Source organism: Hypanus sabinus, chromosome 18 (genome assembly GCF_030144855.1).
Source record: "Hypanus sabinus isolate sHypSab1 chromosome 18, sHypSab1.hap1, whole genome shotgun sequence".
In the NCBI taxonomy this organism is placed as follows: Eukaryota; Metazoa; Chordata; class Chondrichthyes; order Myliobatiformes; family Dasyatidae; genus Hypanus; species Hypanus sabinus.
The window spans coordinates 60,246,757-60,258,824 of NC_082723.1; the positions used below are offsets into that span (position 1 = coordinate 60,246,757).

Genomic DNA, 12,068 nt, shown 5'->3' on the forward strand with positions numbered 1-12,068 from the left:
AGAATTTTATCTGTCTGAGCATGTTTGAAGCTAATAAGGACAATGATATAAAAATGCTTAATTCCCAGGGGTACTTTGCTTGATAAGAAAAACTACTTGCCAATAAGATCTCCTGTAATAGACAAAAGTTACATTCAGGGATAGCTTGGTATCTGGATGAGGGAACTTGTCAAAGAACCAGATTGAATTCCTGTCAAAAATGCAGTGTCCTGTTGTATCTGTGCATGGCTGTTGTGAATTTCTTGACACTAGCTTCAGTGTTCTCCTGAAAAACTGTGTTAAGTAAGAACGATGATTTTAACTGTTGTCAGATTATGTCTAACCTGTTCACCAGTCTTCTCAGAATGTATTGATCGTAGATCCCCATAACACAGAACTCACACTGAAAGTGTTAACTGCTGTTTGTGTTTAATGTGCTGTGTTTCAATTTTTTAGTCAATGAAACCTGATCTAATCATTGATATGCTAATTGTTATGACTTCTGATCTTCATGTTTGTATTGTAACTGTTCATGATTACACTCTGATATCCCTTTACAATTCCTTTTGTTGTTAACAATCAAAACATTGCTTTTGTGTGTCTGAAGTACAACTTGAATCTTCCTTCGGGCTTGATGTTGGCTGCATTTACCAAACCTGCAATGGTGTTCGAACTGTGTTTTTACAAGATCAGATTAATATCCGTGCCTTTTGTCATTCCTAATTGTTTTGTCTATTTCTCATTGCTCTGCCCTGTCGTTTGGATTGATTCGTTTTCTACACGTAACTACTTAAACCCTCCACAGGGAAGTGATCTGAGATGGTTTGTGTGGAGCCAGAACAAAGCCAAATCAATGCAGGTCCATTCTCAGTGAGGAAATGGAATAGGGAGTTCATATTTTCTAAATTTCTTGAGGTCATAGAGACACCCTTCTGCTGCATGAACAATTGCTAACTGATTTCCCTTTTAGGTTTATGGCTGTTTTCCTTTATTTCAAATTGTTTACCAAGTCACCAGATATTCCCATTTATTCATAGAAACTAACCTAATACTTCTCTTTGTTATTCACATTGGAAAACTTCATCCTTAGATGTCCAATTAGCCTTATTCTCTTTTACTAAAGCAACCTTGACTTCTTTAGCAATGAACCATTAACAAGAATTATTATTTAGACCTAAAATAAAGGACAAGAACTTACAAAATTTATTTCTCTCTCAGAGGCCGAACCTGAAGTGGATCACCTAATTGTTTCTGAAGTTACCTCAAATGGCTTCAAACTTTCTTGGACAACAGATGACAATCCCTTTGATTACTTTAATATTAGAGTCAGGGATTCCAAAAATGAATCTTATTCTCTGGACCACAGAGTATCAGGTGATCTACGAAGCACTAACATCCAAGGACTGCAAGATGGTACTGAATATGATATTTCCTTAGTTGGTGTTACAGATGGACGACGATCACAGCCAATAAATATCATTGCAATTACAGGTATTGCTGTTTTCTTGAGAATCTCTGCCTTTATTTTCTCTTTTGCACCTGATTCACCAATGATTTTTCTTCCCCCAGGATGAGACAAATTTCTTTCTGAAGGCAATAAATTAACGCAGACCACATCCTGCCTCCTGTTAACTATTTTCAAAACTTTGCATACGAACATTCCCACTTCTGTTCTCAACCCTTTCGGATCGGTTTCGCTCTCAACCTGGGAGAAAGCAGATGAAGCAGTGTCTCTCTGAAACAGAAGCACCTTGTGGCAGGGATGTTTCTGCTGTGCATGGCAGAGGGGTGAGCAGTTATGGTGGACATACACACAGACTCTGTCTGCAGCAGGAAATGCAGATAATGAGAGGAAGGATATTGAATGCTATCCAGTAATTCTATGGTGAAGGGGATTTGGATCGGAGCTGTTGATGTTAACCAATGATCAGCTTAGACTTTCCTCACCCTGCTGCCTCTGGAACAGCCACAAACATGAGTGTATTTATGTTGTAGTGTGTCTAGGACTAGAAGAAACAAATTATGTTGCAAAGCTCCTCAGTTAGCATTTCAACTCTTTGGGCTCTGTGGTATGAAGCCAATTCTTGAAGTAGCAATGTCAGTATTAAACTTTGCTTTAGATGTTCAGATCCACTGAAGTGAACTGTATCAAACAAAGAACACCTAATGAATTTCTACCCTTTCTCTTTAATTAAAGACGGGTAATCATTGGAATGTAGGATTGGCAGTTTGAAACCGACATTCATTTGTTGGTTGGGAGAAACTGAAGATAGAAGCGATGACGTGGTAAGGGAATAGCAAGCTCTGCTTGAGTGCAAGTACAGGTCAGACAAACACGCTGGAATGTTCTGTCTAGTCTCAAGCTCCAAGAATCGTGGCGGCTCTCCTCGGGTCCTCAGTACAGCACCAAATTTAGAATGGACTTCACAATATCTGACCTGCTGGCTTTCAGTCAAAATCCTCTGCAATTCCCTCATTTACTGTCGTTAGTTTTTGGCAACTGACTACAAACGTTCTGATAATTACCCCTGCCCTCTACTAAGTAGGAGATTGCTGGTTTGTTAGTCTTGTTTAGTATGGCGTTTAAGCAGACTCTGCTGGATGGATTTACGAAGGGGATGGTCTTGTTGACATGCCATTCTCATTTCATCCCTTGGTGCTATGACTTGTCTGAGTTTTCAGAGGAACTGCAGTGGTGTCCGTAAGTGTAGGAGGACCAATGGTAAGGCTGCCAGGTAGAGTCCAATTTGACAAGTGGCTCCATATTTTTTTTCTAGTTTTAGAACGTTTTGCCAATTAAAGCAGAAAGTGCTGCAAATGATCAGAAGGCCAGGCAGCATCCAGGTAGTGGGAAACAGTTAATGTTTCTGATCAATGGCCTTTAATCAGAAAACATCTCCCATCTTGTTTCATTTAGAAAAGCATTGTCATATACTTCAGCTCTGCACCGAGCCTCTATCAGTGATATCTTTGTATAGTGAAACATTGGGAAATTAAACATACACATGGCATCCAAGAATGAGATTGTGCATCTCTGAGCAACAACGAAGCTGAGCAGCAAAGACAAACTAAAAATAATGGAAATAGAAATTCATTCCAGGGCAAGTACTCAAAGCATCAGTGCACTGCACTCTTAAGTAAATATGACTATATAGCATATCTACAGCAGCAACTTTCCAGCAAAGTTACTTCAAGATAATCACTTGCAAGCTGACTGCTGGTAAACATTTTTGATCTGCGCAGTAGTGGACAGCTGAGTGATACACATCATATTCTCACAGTGCTAACAAACAGAATTGCATTTTAACGTTTCATGTTCGGACAAAAAATGTTAGCCAGCATTTCCATATAAGCGAAGAGATGATTTTAAGAATAAAACAAAATGGTTCTGAAGCAAGGCTAAAGCAATTGACAATGATGTCTGTCTGTTGTCATTCTACCTCAATTGACAATGTTGTCTGTCTGTCATCAGTCTATCTCAATTGACAATGCCGTCTGTATGTTGTCAGCCTACCTCAATTGACAATTATCTCTGTCTGTTGTCAGTCTACCTCAACTGACATTATTGTCTGTCTGTTGTCAGTCTACCTCAACTGACATTACTGTCTGTCTGTTGTCAGTCTACCTCAACTGACATTATTGTCTGTCTGTTGTCAGTCTACCTCAACTGACATTACTGTCTGTCTGTTGTCAGTCTACCTCAACTGACATTACTGTCTGTCTGTTGTCAGTCTACCTCAACTGACATTATTGTCTGTCTGTTGTCAGTCTACCTCAACTGGTGTGCATGATTTATTTTCAGGAACTGTTCGAAGAATTTTGTTGCCCACGTATCGACTCCATATCTGTTTTTTTTAACTCATCCAATGTTACAGCTGAAAATCAGTTTTCTGAATTGACATGAAAGTAAAATGCTGCAGACAGTGCATTCCTGACATCTTAAAAAAACAGAAAACGGTTGATTTACTCAAAAGGCCCAGACAGCAGCTGTGAAGGAATTTAGTGTATCAGCCAGTCATCATTCTGATAAAAGGTTGTATCACAGGATTATTGCCTTGAATTTGAACCTCATGCACACTCTCTTAGTGTCTCTCTTCAACACGTACTGAGAGTGTGGCGGCCGTTCCCCTACACTTGCTGATCCATCCCTAAAGAATGGAATTAAAACATGTCTGCCTTTTCCAACTTGCTCACACAGGGTTGAGATCTCCTAAACAACTAGAGTTTTTAGACATCACTGACACCACGGTGCTAGTCAGGTGGGACCTCCACAGCGCACACGTCGACAATTTCAAGGTCATTTATGAGCCGACTGATGGAGGTAAGCTGACAACTGGGCCTCTTTCTCACTTTCCGTCAAGAGCAGCGTGCGCACGTCCAATCATTTTGCAATGTTACCTCCTTTAATGTTAGCTCCACGCTGAGTAATTTTCGCCTTCCGGGCTGATTTTCACAGGTGAAAGCACCACTGTGACTGTTGAAGGCAGCAGGTCTCAAACTGTACTGCGCAACCTGACTCCGGCCACTCAGTATAACATCAGAGTCGTCTCTGTGAAGGGGTTTGAGGAGAGCGAACCAACTTCAGGCAGAGTGAAGACAGGTAAACCAGACAATGCAGCACTGTCAAACAGACAGTATGTTTTCACAATATTTATGGATTAGAAAGAGTCTCTCATACTGTGTCTTGTGCTTGTATAGTGTTTTCTGCTCGACAGCTTTATAGATTGATGTGCGTAAAACAAGTGGAGGTATCTGAACGCTTGACCAAAAAAAAGCAGTTTCCTTAGTTTTATACCCATCTGAAAAAAGTGACAAGAAACCTGTGGCCCACCAGACAGAGAATCTGTGACAGTGTATTTTAAGTCCAGAATCCAATGAGTCCCCTGTACTTTCTGGTTGTGTTGTGTCAATGATCTTCAAAATACTTTTTATACCACAACAATACTGGGAATTGAAATTACTTTCTATTACTATTGGCTGTACTACTAGTTGTAGAACATACTATCATAGGCTCATGAAGCTGTTGGCCCTTGGTAGGTACGGGGAGACAGTTTTGATGCCTGAATGTGGAAAAAAATCAGGCTGGTTTATTTCCCTCAACGATCTTCAAAGGAGCAGGCAGTGAAGACTAGCTCCCTGTTGAATATCAAAGTGAGAGCCGTGAAAGAAGGTATCCTTGTTCATCAAAATTTAGAAACGATCAAACAATGGCATCCTTGTTGCCATAATAACATCCTGGATTCAAAATATGCTGGTAATTGAGGTTCTCAACCGGAGTGGAGACAGTGAGCTGAGGTTCTCTGAATTGACATGAGGTCAAGTGTCCTGGCTTGTACCTTTAAAATCGTAAATTGATGGATGACAGCCCAGCGGTGAAGAGTGGGTGTGCGACAACTGGTGAGACTGACTTTCCACTATAGAATAAGAATCCATCATCATGCTCTACCTAAATATTTTTGGGTGAAAAAATCCTGATCATCTGGAAAAGAATGCAATATAAACATTTTTTTTTAGTTCTGGAGTATAAAGTGTAGCCTCTGTCAGTTGTGGTTGACGGTGGGTACTGCGCCTCTGGTAGTCACTGGGAATGGCTTCTCCAGGGCGCAAGCCAGGTCAGAGTTGATATGGAGATCCGTCTGTTGCCCATGCAGTGGGACCCCCCTCTCCATGCTGATGACAGGTCCAAAGGAATGACGGAAGTTGATACTTCCGTATCGATGGTGCAGGTAGCATTGGAGGAGTTGGCGTGCTCATGCTGGGTACAGCAGTCAGCCTCCCTCGGGACTCCGACTCCAGATTTTTCCTTGGGGTTTACCCCCAAACCCTTTCCCGTAAGCGGGTATAGCCGTAAGGCAGTAGAGGTTTGAAATCGGGGTATAAGGTGATGAAATATTATTTAAAAGACTTGAGAAAAGTTGGTAGGGCATGCAGCAAATTTGGGTTGCAGGTGTTTACAAAGATTATGATTAAAGTTAAAACAGATCTTAAAGGCAGGAGTGAGAGCCAGGTTTGCTTTCAGAACTGTAGATAAGATGGGTTTGAAAGTAATATCTTGTGATATTGGTCATGATTTTCCCCTAACAGCCTTGGACAGTCCATCTGACTTGAGAGTTCTGAATGCAACAGAGTCTGGAGCCCTGCTGGCGTGGAAGCCCAGTATTGTAGCAGTTGATGAATATGTCATCACCTACAATGCTGAAGATGGTAAGTGCAAATCTCTCGCTTGTTGTAGAGGAACAATGTGATTAAACATCAATCAAATCATAGAACAGGTAATTAAGAAGTAATATTAGTTCATGTTTATCTGTATGTTATCTTTAGGATGGGTTTTTACAAATTGGTGTGTGAAATTGATACTGGAAATCTGGAACAGAAGCAGAGCACACTGGAAAGACAGAGCAAGTCAAGCATCGGTTGATAGAGAAACCAAATTATTGCTTCAGGTTGATGGTGAACAGTCTTTGACCTGAAGTATTCATTCTGGTTTTCGTTCCACAGATGCTGCCTGACCTGCACTTTCTGCCTCTGGTGCTCCTGGCATGGAGGCTGATGGAGTGATAACTTACAAGGAAAAATGCAGATATTCCTGACAATGGTTCATGGAATGAATCCCCTAAAATAGTCTGTGGTATTATCCAAGTTGCCTTCCTGAAGATTTCTCCAACAAATTATCCATGATTTCAAGGGGTGTTTGTTTATTAAGATACAGTATGGAGTAGGCCCTTCCAGCAACCCCAATTTAACCCTAGCTTAAACACGGGAGAATTTACAATGACTGGTTAACCTACCAGCCGGTGTGTCTTTGGACTGTGGGAGGAGACTGGAGCACCCAAAGGAAACACATGCAGTCACGCAGAGAATGTCCTTAAAGCAGCGACAGGAATTGAACTCAAGTCATTGGTACTGTAAAGCGTTATGCTAACCACTATGCTACCATGCTGCTGGATATGCCAACCGGTGGCTACCTTCTGCAGGAATCACCCAACAGTGGCGTGCATTCTCTCAATGGAGTTTGCTCTTTAATCTGATTTCCTGGCTCCCTCATTGAAAATGGACTGAAGGACTTGTATTTATGTAGCACCTATCTTAGCCTCAAGCCACCTGATAGCGTTTCACAGCCTACTAAGTACTTTCATCATGAACGTTTGCAAACCGTTCCAGCTTTGTAGAATACCTGGCATGAATATTGTTTAAAAGTTTTGAAGCAGAAGTAAAAAGTAGAAAAATGCATAAGGTCAGTCAGCGCTCATAAGGATAAAAGGTAGAAGCTGTACTCCTGGCCAAAGTTTTAATTTAGCAAGGATGGAAAAAGACTAAAAAAGAATGATGAAGAATTGTGGGAGACAATTAACACGTCCCATGGTCTGTATTTCTCCATAAAACAGCTGTTTTTTAATATAGTGATCGGTGAGGTGGTGAAGGGAGGGTTAAAAGATGTAGACACGATCGAGTCAAAGTCAATATCAAGATCAAAGCTGAATTTATTGTCATTTGCATTTGTACGTGTGTGCAGTGAGGCAAGGAAAAAGTCACTTGCAGCCCCATTACAGACATGTAAAATCAGGTTCACAAGGAAATTATAAATTAAACATAAATGATACAAAATTAAAAAAGAAAGAGCACAATTAGAATGAGACAAAGCGAAGCATATTCTAGAGCAGAATGATTGGGGTTGTGCAGGTTGGTTCAAGGGCAGCACGGCATAGTGGTCAGCACAAGGTTTTACATACCGGTGACCTGGGTTCAATTCCCACCGCTGCCTGTAAGGAGTTTGTACGTTCTCCCTGTGACTGTGTGGGATTCCTCCGGGTGGTTCGGATGTGATCATGTACCTGTTGGAAGGTTAATTGGGTGTCCTAAATAGTCTTGTGATTAGGTTAGAGTTAGGGTTGGCTTGAAGGGCCCGTAAGGCCTGTTCCATGCTGTATCTTCATAAACAAAAATAATACATAAACAAAATGTTTAAAGGGAAGTAACTGTTTTGAACCGGCTGACGTGGGACTTCAAGCTTCTGTGATAGTATCGCTGACATGGTATGACCTGGCTGACGGGGATCTGAGATGTTGGACGTTAGCTTCTTGAGACAGTGCCTCATGTAGGTGATGCACCGTCAATAACTCTCGGAGATGTGAGGCGAGATAAAGGCTTTTATTGACTGGAAGAAAGAACAAGCAGCAATTGACCACCACACTGCATCCTGGAGACTGAGTCCGGGGCTGTGTCTCCAATCGCCTTTATACCGGGGTCAGTGGGAGGAGCCACAGGAGCAGTCAGCGGGGGGGGGGGGGGGGGCGTGTCCAGACAGGTGTATGTAGTTCACCACATTAGGTGAGGAGGGAGGGGGGTGATGTAGCACGAGGTACAGGAATGAGTCCGCAGCTCGCCAAAGCTTCTTACATTCCTGTACATTTGAACTGCTAAACTAAACTGCCTTGCAACCAGCCACGCCACTTCCAACGGTACATCTGTAAAAGTTTGTGGAGTGTTCAGTGACAATCAACGCAGCAAGAAGTTTGTAAGAATGGTGGAGCGATCAGGTTATTTGCTATTGCTGTTCGGTCTGATGGAGGGATCAAACCAGGGCAACCTTCTGCAAATTCCCATTTAGACAGTGCAACCAATGAAAATGTGGCATTCCTTATCCTGACAAATCTTCATTAATATCTTATTCCAGCTTGTAGCAGGGTGAGACAAAGCAAATTAATATGCGGCATGTGCATTAAATTTAATTATTATTACACAAATATAAAGAATTGATTAAACAATTTGTTTAGAAATTGGCCATGGATTCTGCTTTGAATCAATCGCACCTGAAGCAGCATTTTCATCCTTTCTCATCAGGGTCAACAATAACGAAGAAGGTTTCAGGAAATTTCATCCAGTCAGAGCTCAGCTATCTGTTGCCGGGGACCCACTACAGGGTGTTGATCTATGCCGTGAAAGACTCTCTCAGAAGTTCTACCTCTGAAACCTCCTTCACCACCGGTAGGTCCGTCACCGTCTCTCCAAAGCCAACATCTTCACGTGGTGCCCATGTAACTATACGTGAACTGGCCAACGGCGACACAGAGAACCACTCACAGCTGGAATGACCGAGCATCCTCACTGCTGCACGAGGAAAAGTTACCAGTCTGCTGCGTGTCATCCCTTCTTTCCATTTGCCCCTTTGTTGAGAGAAGCTCTGGGCTGTCTCTGGGAGGCATGGGGAGGGGTGTGCTTTAACTGGTGAAGAGTGCACTGTGAGGTCTTTATTTGGTGTAGGGAGTTCCGGAAAGTTTACATTTGGTGGGGGAATAATAGAGTGGTCTGGATTTGGCGGGGAAGAGTCTTAAAGTGGTCTGTATTTGGTAAGGGAGACACAGGGCAGTCTGTATTTGGTGGGGGGGGGGGAAGACTGGGACGTTTCTGTTTAGTGAGGGAGAGACTGGGAGGTTTGCATTTGGTGAGAGTGTTACACGAGCATGGCGGTGGACAAACCCAAGTGCAGAACAAGGGTGTGGAGGCAGTTGGGAGGCGTTATTAACGTAGCGAGCATGGAGTCGGTATCCAGAAGCGAACCTAGACTTAGAACCGGTAATCCTAAGAACCTTGAAATGAGGTGCTCACACCAGAGTCGACCATCAAACTGGCAGCTCCTTGTCGTGATCCTAGGGTCTTTATCTTGCATTTGCTGTTGGAAAGCAGGCGTTTGTAGCTAGCGGAACCTGGGAATGATTGGAACCAAACGAAGGGATTGAGGCCCAATTCCTGAGGTAAATAGCCTGGTGGGTGATTGCCAGAAGGGACCATGACAAATCGAAGCACGGGGTGGTCTGTGTTTGGTGAGCACCGGCAAATTTGCATTTGGGGTCCAACTCAAGTTCTCCTGAATGCACTCATTGAGAGTCAGAATATAATTAAGTACAAAAATCAGGTGCCAGCCAGACCAGGAGCAGGAGAAACTTCCATTCCCTGAAGGACTTCAGTGAACTGGCTGGGCTGTAGAGTACATCTCTCATTGACCTTGTTCTGCCACAGATACTTCCATTCGCCTTGCTCATCAGATAGTTGACAATAGACAATAAACAGTAGGTGCAGAAGTAGACCATTCGGCCCTTTGAGCCTGCACCGCCATTCTGAGATCATGGCTGATCATCTACTATCAATACCCGGTTCCTGCCTTGTCCCCATATCCCTTGATTCCCCTATCCATAGTTGGCACCAGCTTCCTTCACCATTTTTTTCATTCACTGTTATGAAATTCAGTCCTTACACAGTACTCTGCAGAGCATTTCTCAACAAACAGAAAAGTTGTCTGGAGTGTGTGCAGGAGACTCAAAATGAAATTACATCCAAGAACACCAGAAAGTTATGACAAATAAGATTCCTAATAAATCTTACTGGAGGAAACACACCAAAGACATGGATGACTACTTAGGGAAACTTTGATGTCAGTAGTTTAAACAATGTTAAACAGTGTACTAAAAGCTTTCTTGGATATAAAAGATTTCAATTTCTTAGACATTATTTCATTGTTATTTTAAAAGGATCGTTTTCCGTTAAAAAGGATTTAAATGCAATCAACTGTTCTCATTAATGGTCATCTGTTTTCATTCTTTCCCTGAAGCCATTGATTCACCCAGCGATTTAAGAGTGAATGACATTACAATGAATGATGCCCTCATTTCATGGAAGCCTCCCGGAGCTCATATCAGTGGCTACATTCTGACGATCGAAGACGAAGATGGCAAAACACAGGTAAGTCCCTTGTAGCGAGAAACAACCAAGTGGAATACTAGCAGTGACATTCCCATCCTTCAGAACTCTTGATTGCGTGCAGATATGAACTGAGCCTAACTGAACTCTGATAGGAAAAGGGCTGGCTTTTGAACATGGAACAACACAGCTCAGGAACAGGCACTCTGACCCATCATATCTGCACTGACTATGTTGCCAATCTAACTGATCCCATTTGCCTACATAGCCTCTATTCCCTGCTTGTTCATGTGTTTGTATAAATCCCTGTTCAATGTTGCTACCACCTCTCTTAGCAGCACATTCCAGGTACCTACCAATCACATGTATAAATCTTTTAAATAAATCTCTTTTAAACTCTCCCTTTCTCATTAAACCTATGCCCTCTAGTATTTGACATTTCTACCCGAGGATAAAGGCTTTGACTCTCATTCTCTCAGATTTCCCCTCAGCCCCTGATACTCCAGAGAAAACTATTCTCATTTGTCCAACCTCTCCTTGTAGCTAACTCTCTCCAGTGTAGGCAACATCTTGGTTAACCTCTTCTGCACTCTCTCCAAAGCCTCCACATCCTTTCTATAACGGGGCAACTAAAACTGTACTCAATACTGCAAATGTGGCCAAAACAAAGTTTAATAGAGCTGCCACGTGACATCCCAATATTCAGTGTCCCAACTGATGAAAGCGGGCAGGCCATATGCTTTCCATACCATCCTATCTACTTCTGTGGCCACTGTAAGGGAGCTATGGATTTGCACTCCAAGATCCCTCTATACATCAATGCTACTAAAGATCCTGCCATTTACTGTGGAAGGGTCTCGGCCCGAAACGTCGACAGCGCTTCTCCCTGCAGATGCTGCCTGGCCTGCTGCGTTCCAACAGCATTTTGTGTGTATTTACTGTAAACTTTCCTTTGATAACTTAACTTCCCACAAAATGCTTAACTACACGCTTGTCTGTGTTAAAATCTATCCCCTTTATTTCTAAATGTTGTATTCCCTGCTGCATTTTTTGACAACCTCAAAGTCCAGGGTTCAAAGTAAATTTATCAAAAAATATATATGTCACTATATGCAATCTTGAGATTCATTTTCCAGTGGGAATTCACAGTAAAATACAAGAAACATAATAGACTCAATGAAGGCAACACCCAATAGGATGCATGAACAACCAATATGCAAAGACAACAAACTGTATGAGTATAACAAGAAAGAAAATAATAATAATAAATTAATAAGCAATAAATATCGAGAACACAAGATGAAGTGTCCTTGAAAGTGAGTCCATAGGATGTGGGAAATGGTCTGTCATTGTGTGAGTGAAGTTATCCCCTTTGGTTCAAGGGCCTGATGGTT

General features: G+C 42.2%; 1 protein-coding gene across 10 annotated transcripts in view; it reads left to right on the forward strand.

Annotated features, from left to right (window-relative positions):
- The window catches only part of LOC132407657 (tenascin-like), a 167,039-nt gene that overhangs the window by 125,362 nt on the left and 29,609 nt on the right, over positions 1 to 12,068 (forward strand). For 7 of the 10 annotated variants that reach the window (XM_059994459.1, XM_059994458.1, XM_059994460.1 and 4 more), the window contains 6 exons: positions 1,198 to 1,470; positions 4,178 to 4,300; positions 4,436 to 4,579; positions 6,064 to 6,183; positions 8,821 to 8,964; positions 10,586 to 10,716. In XM_059994459.1, the coding sequence (XP_059850442.1) occupies positions 1,198 to 1,470; positions 4,178 to 4,300; positions 4,436 to 4,579; positions 6,064 to 6,183; positions 8,821 to 8,964; positions 10,586 to 10,716 (935 nt within the window). The remainder of the gene's footprint in view (positions 1 to 1,197; positions 1,471 to 4,177; positions 4,301 to 4,435; positions 4,580 to 6,063; positions 6,184 to 8,820; positions 8,965 to 10,585; positions 10,717 to 12,068) is intronic. The other 3 variants (XM_059994462.1, XM_059994466.1, XM_059994467.1) reach the window with 1 other exon arrangement.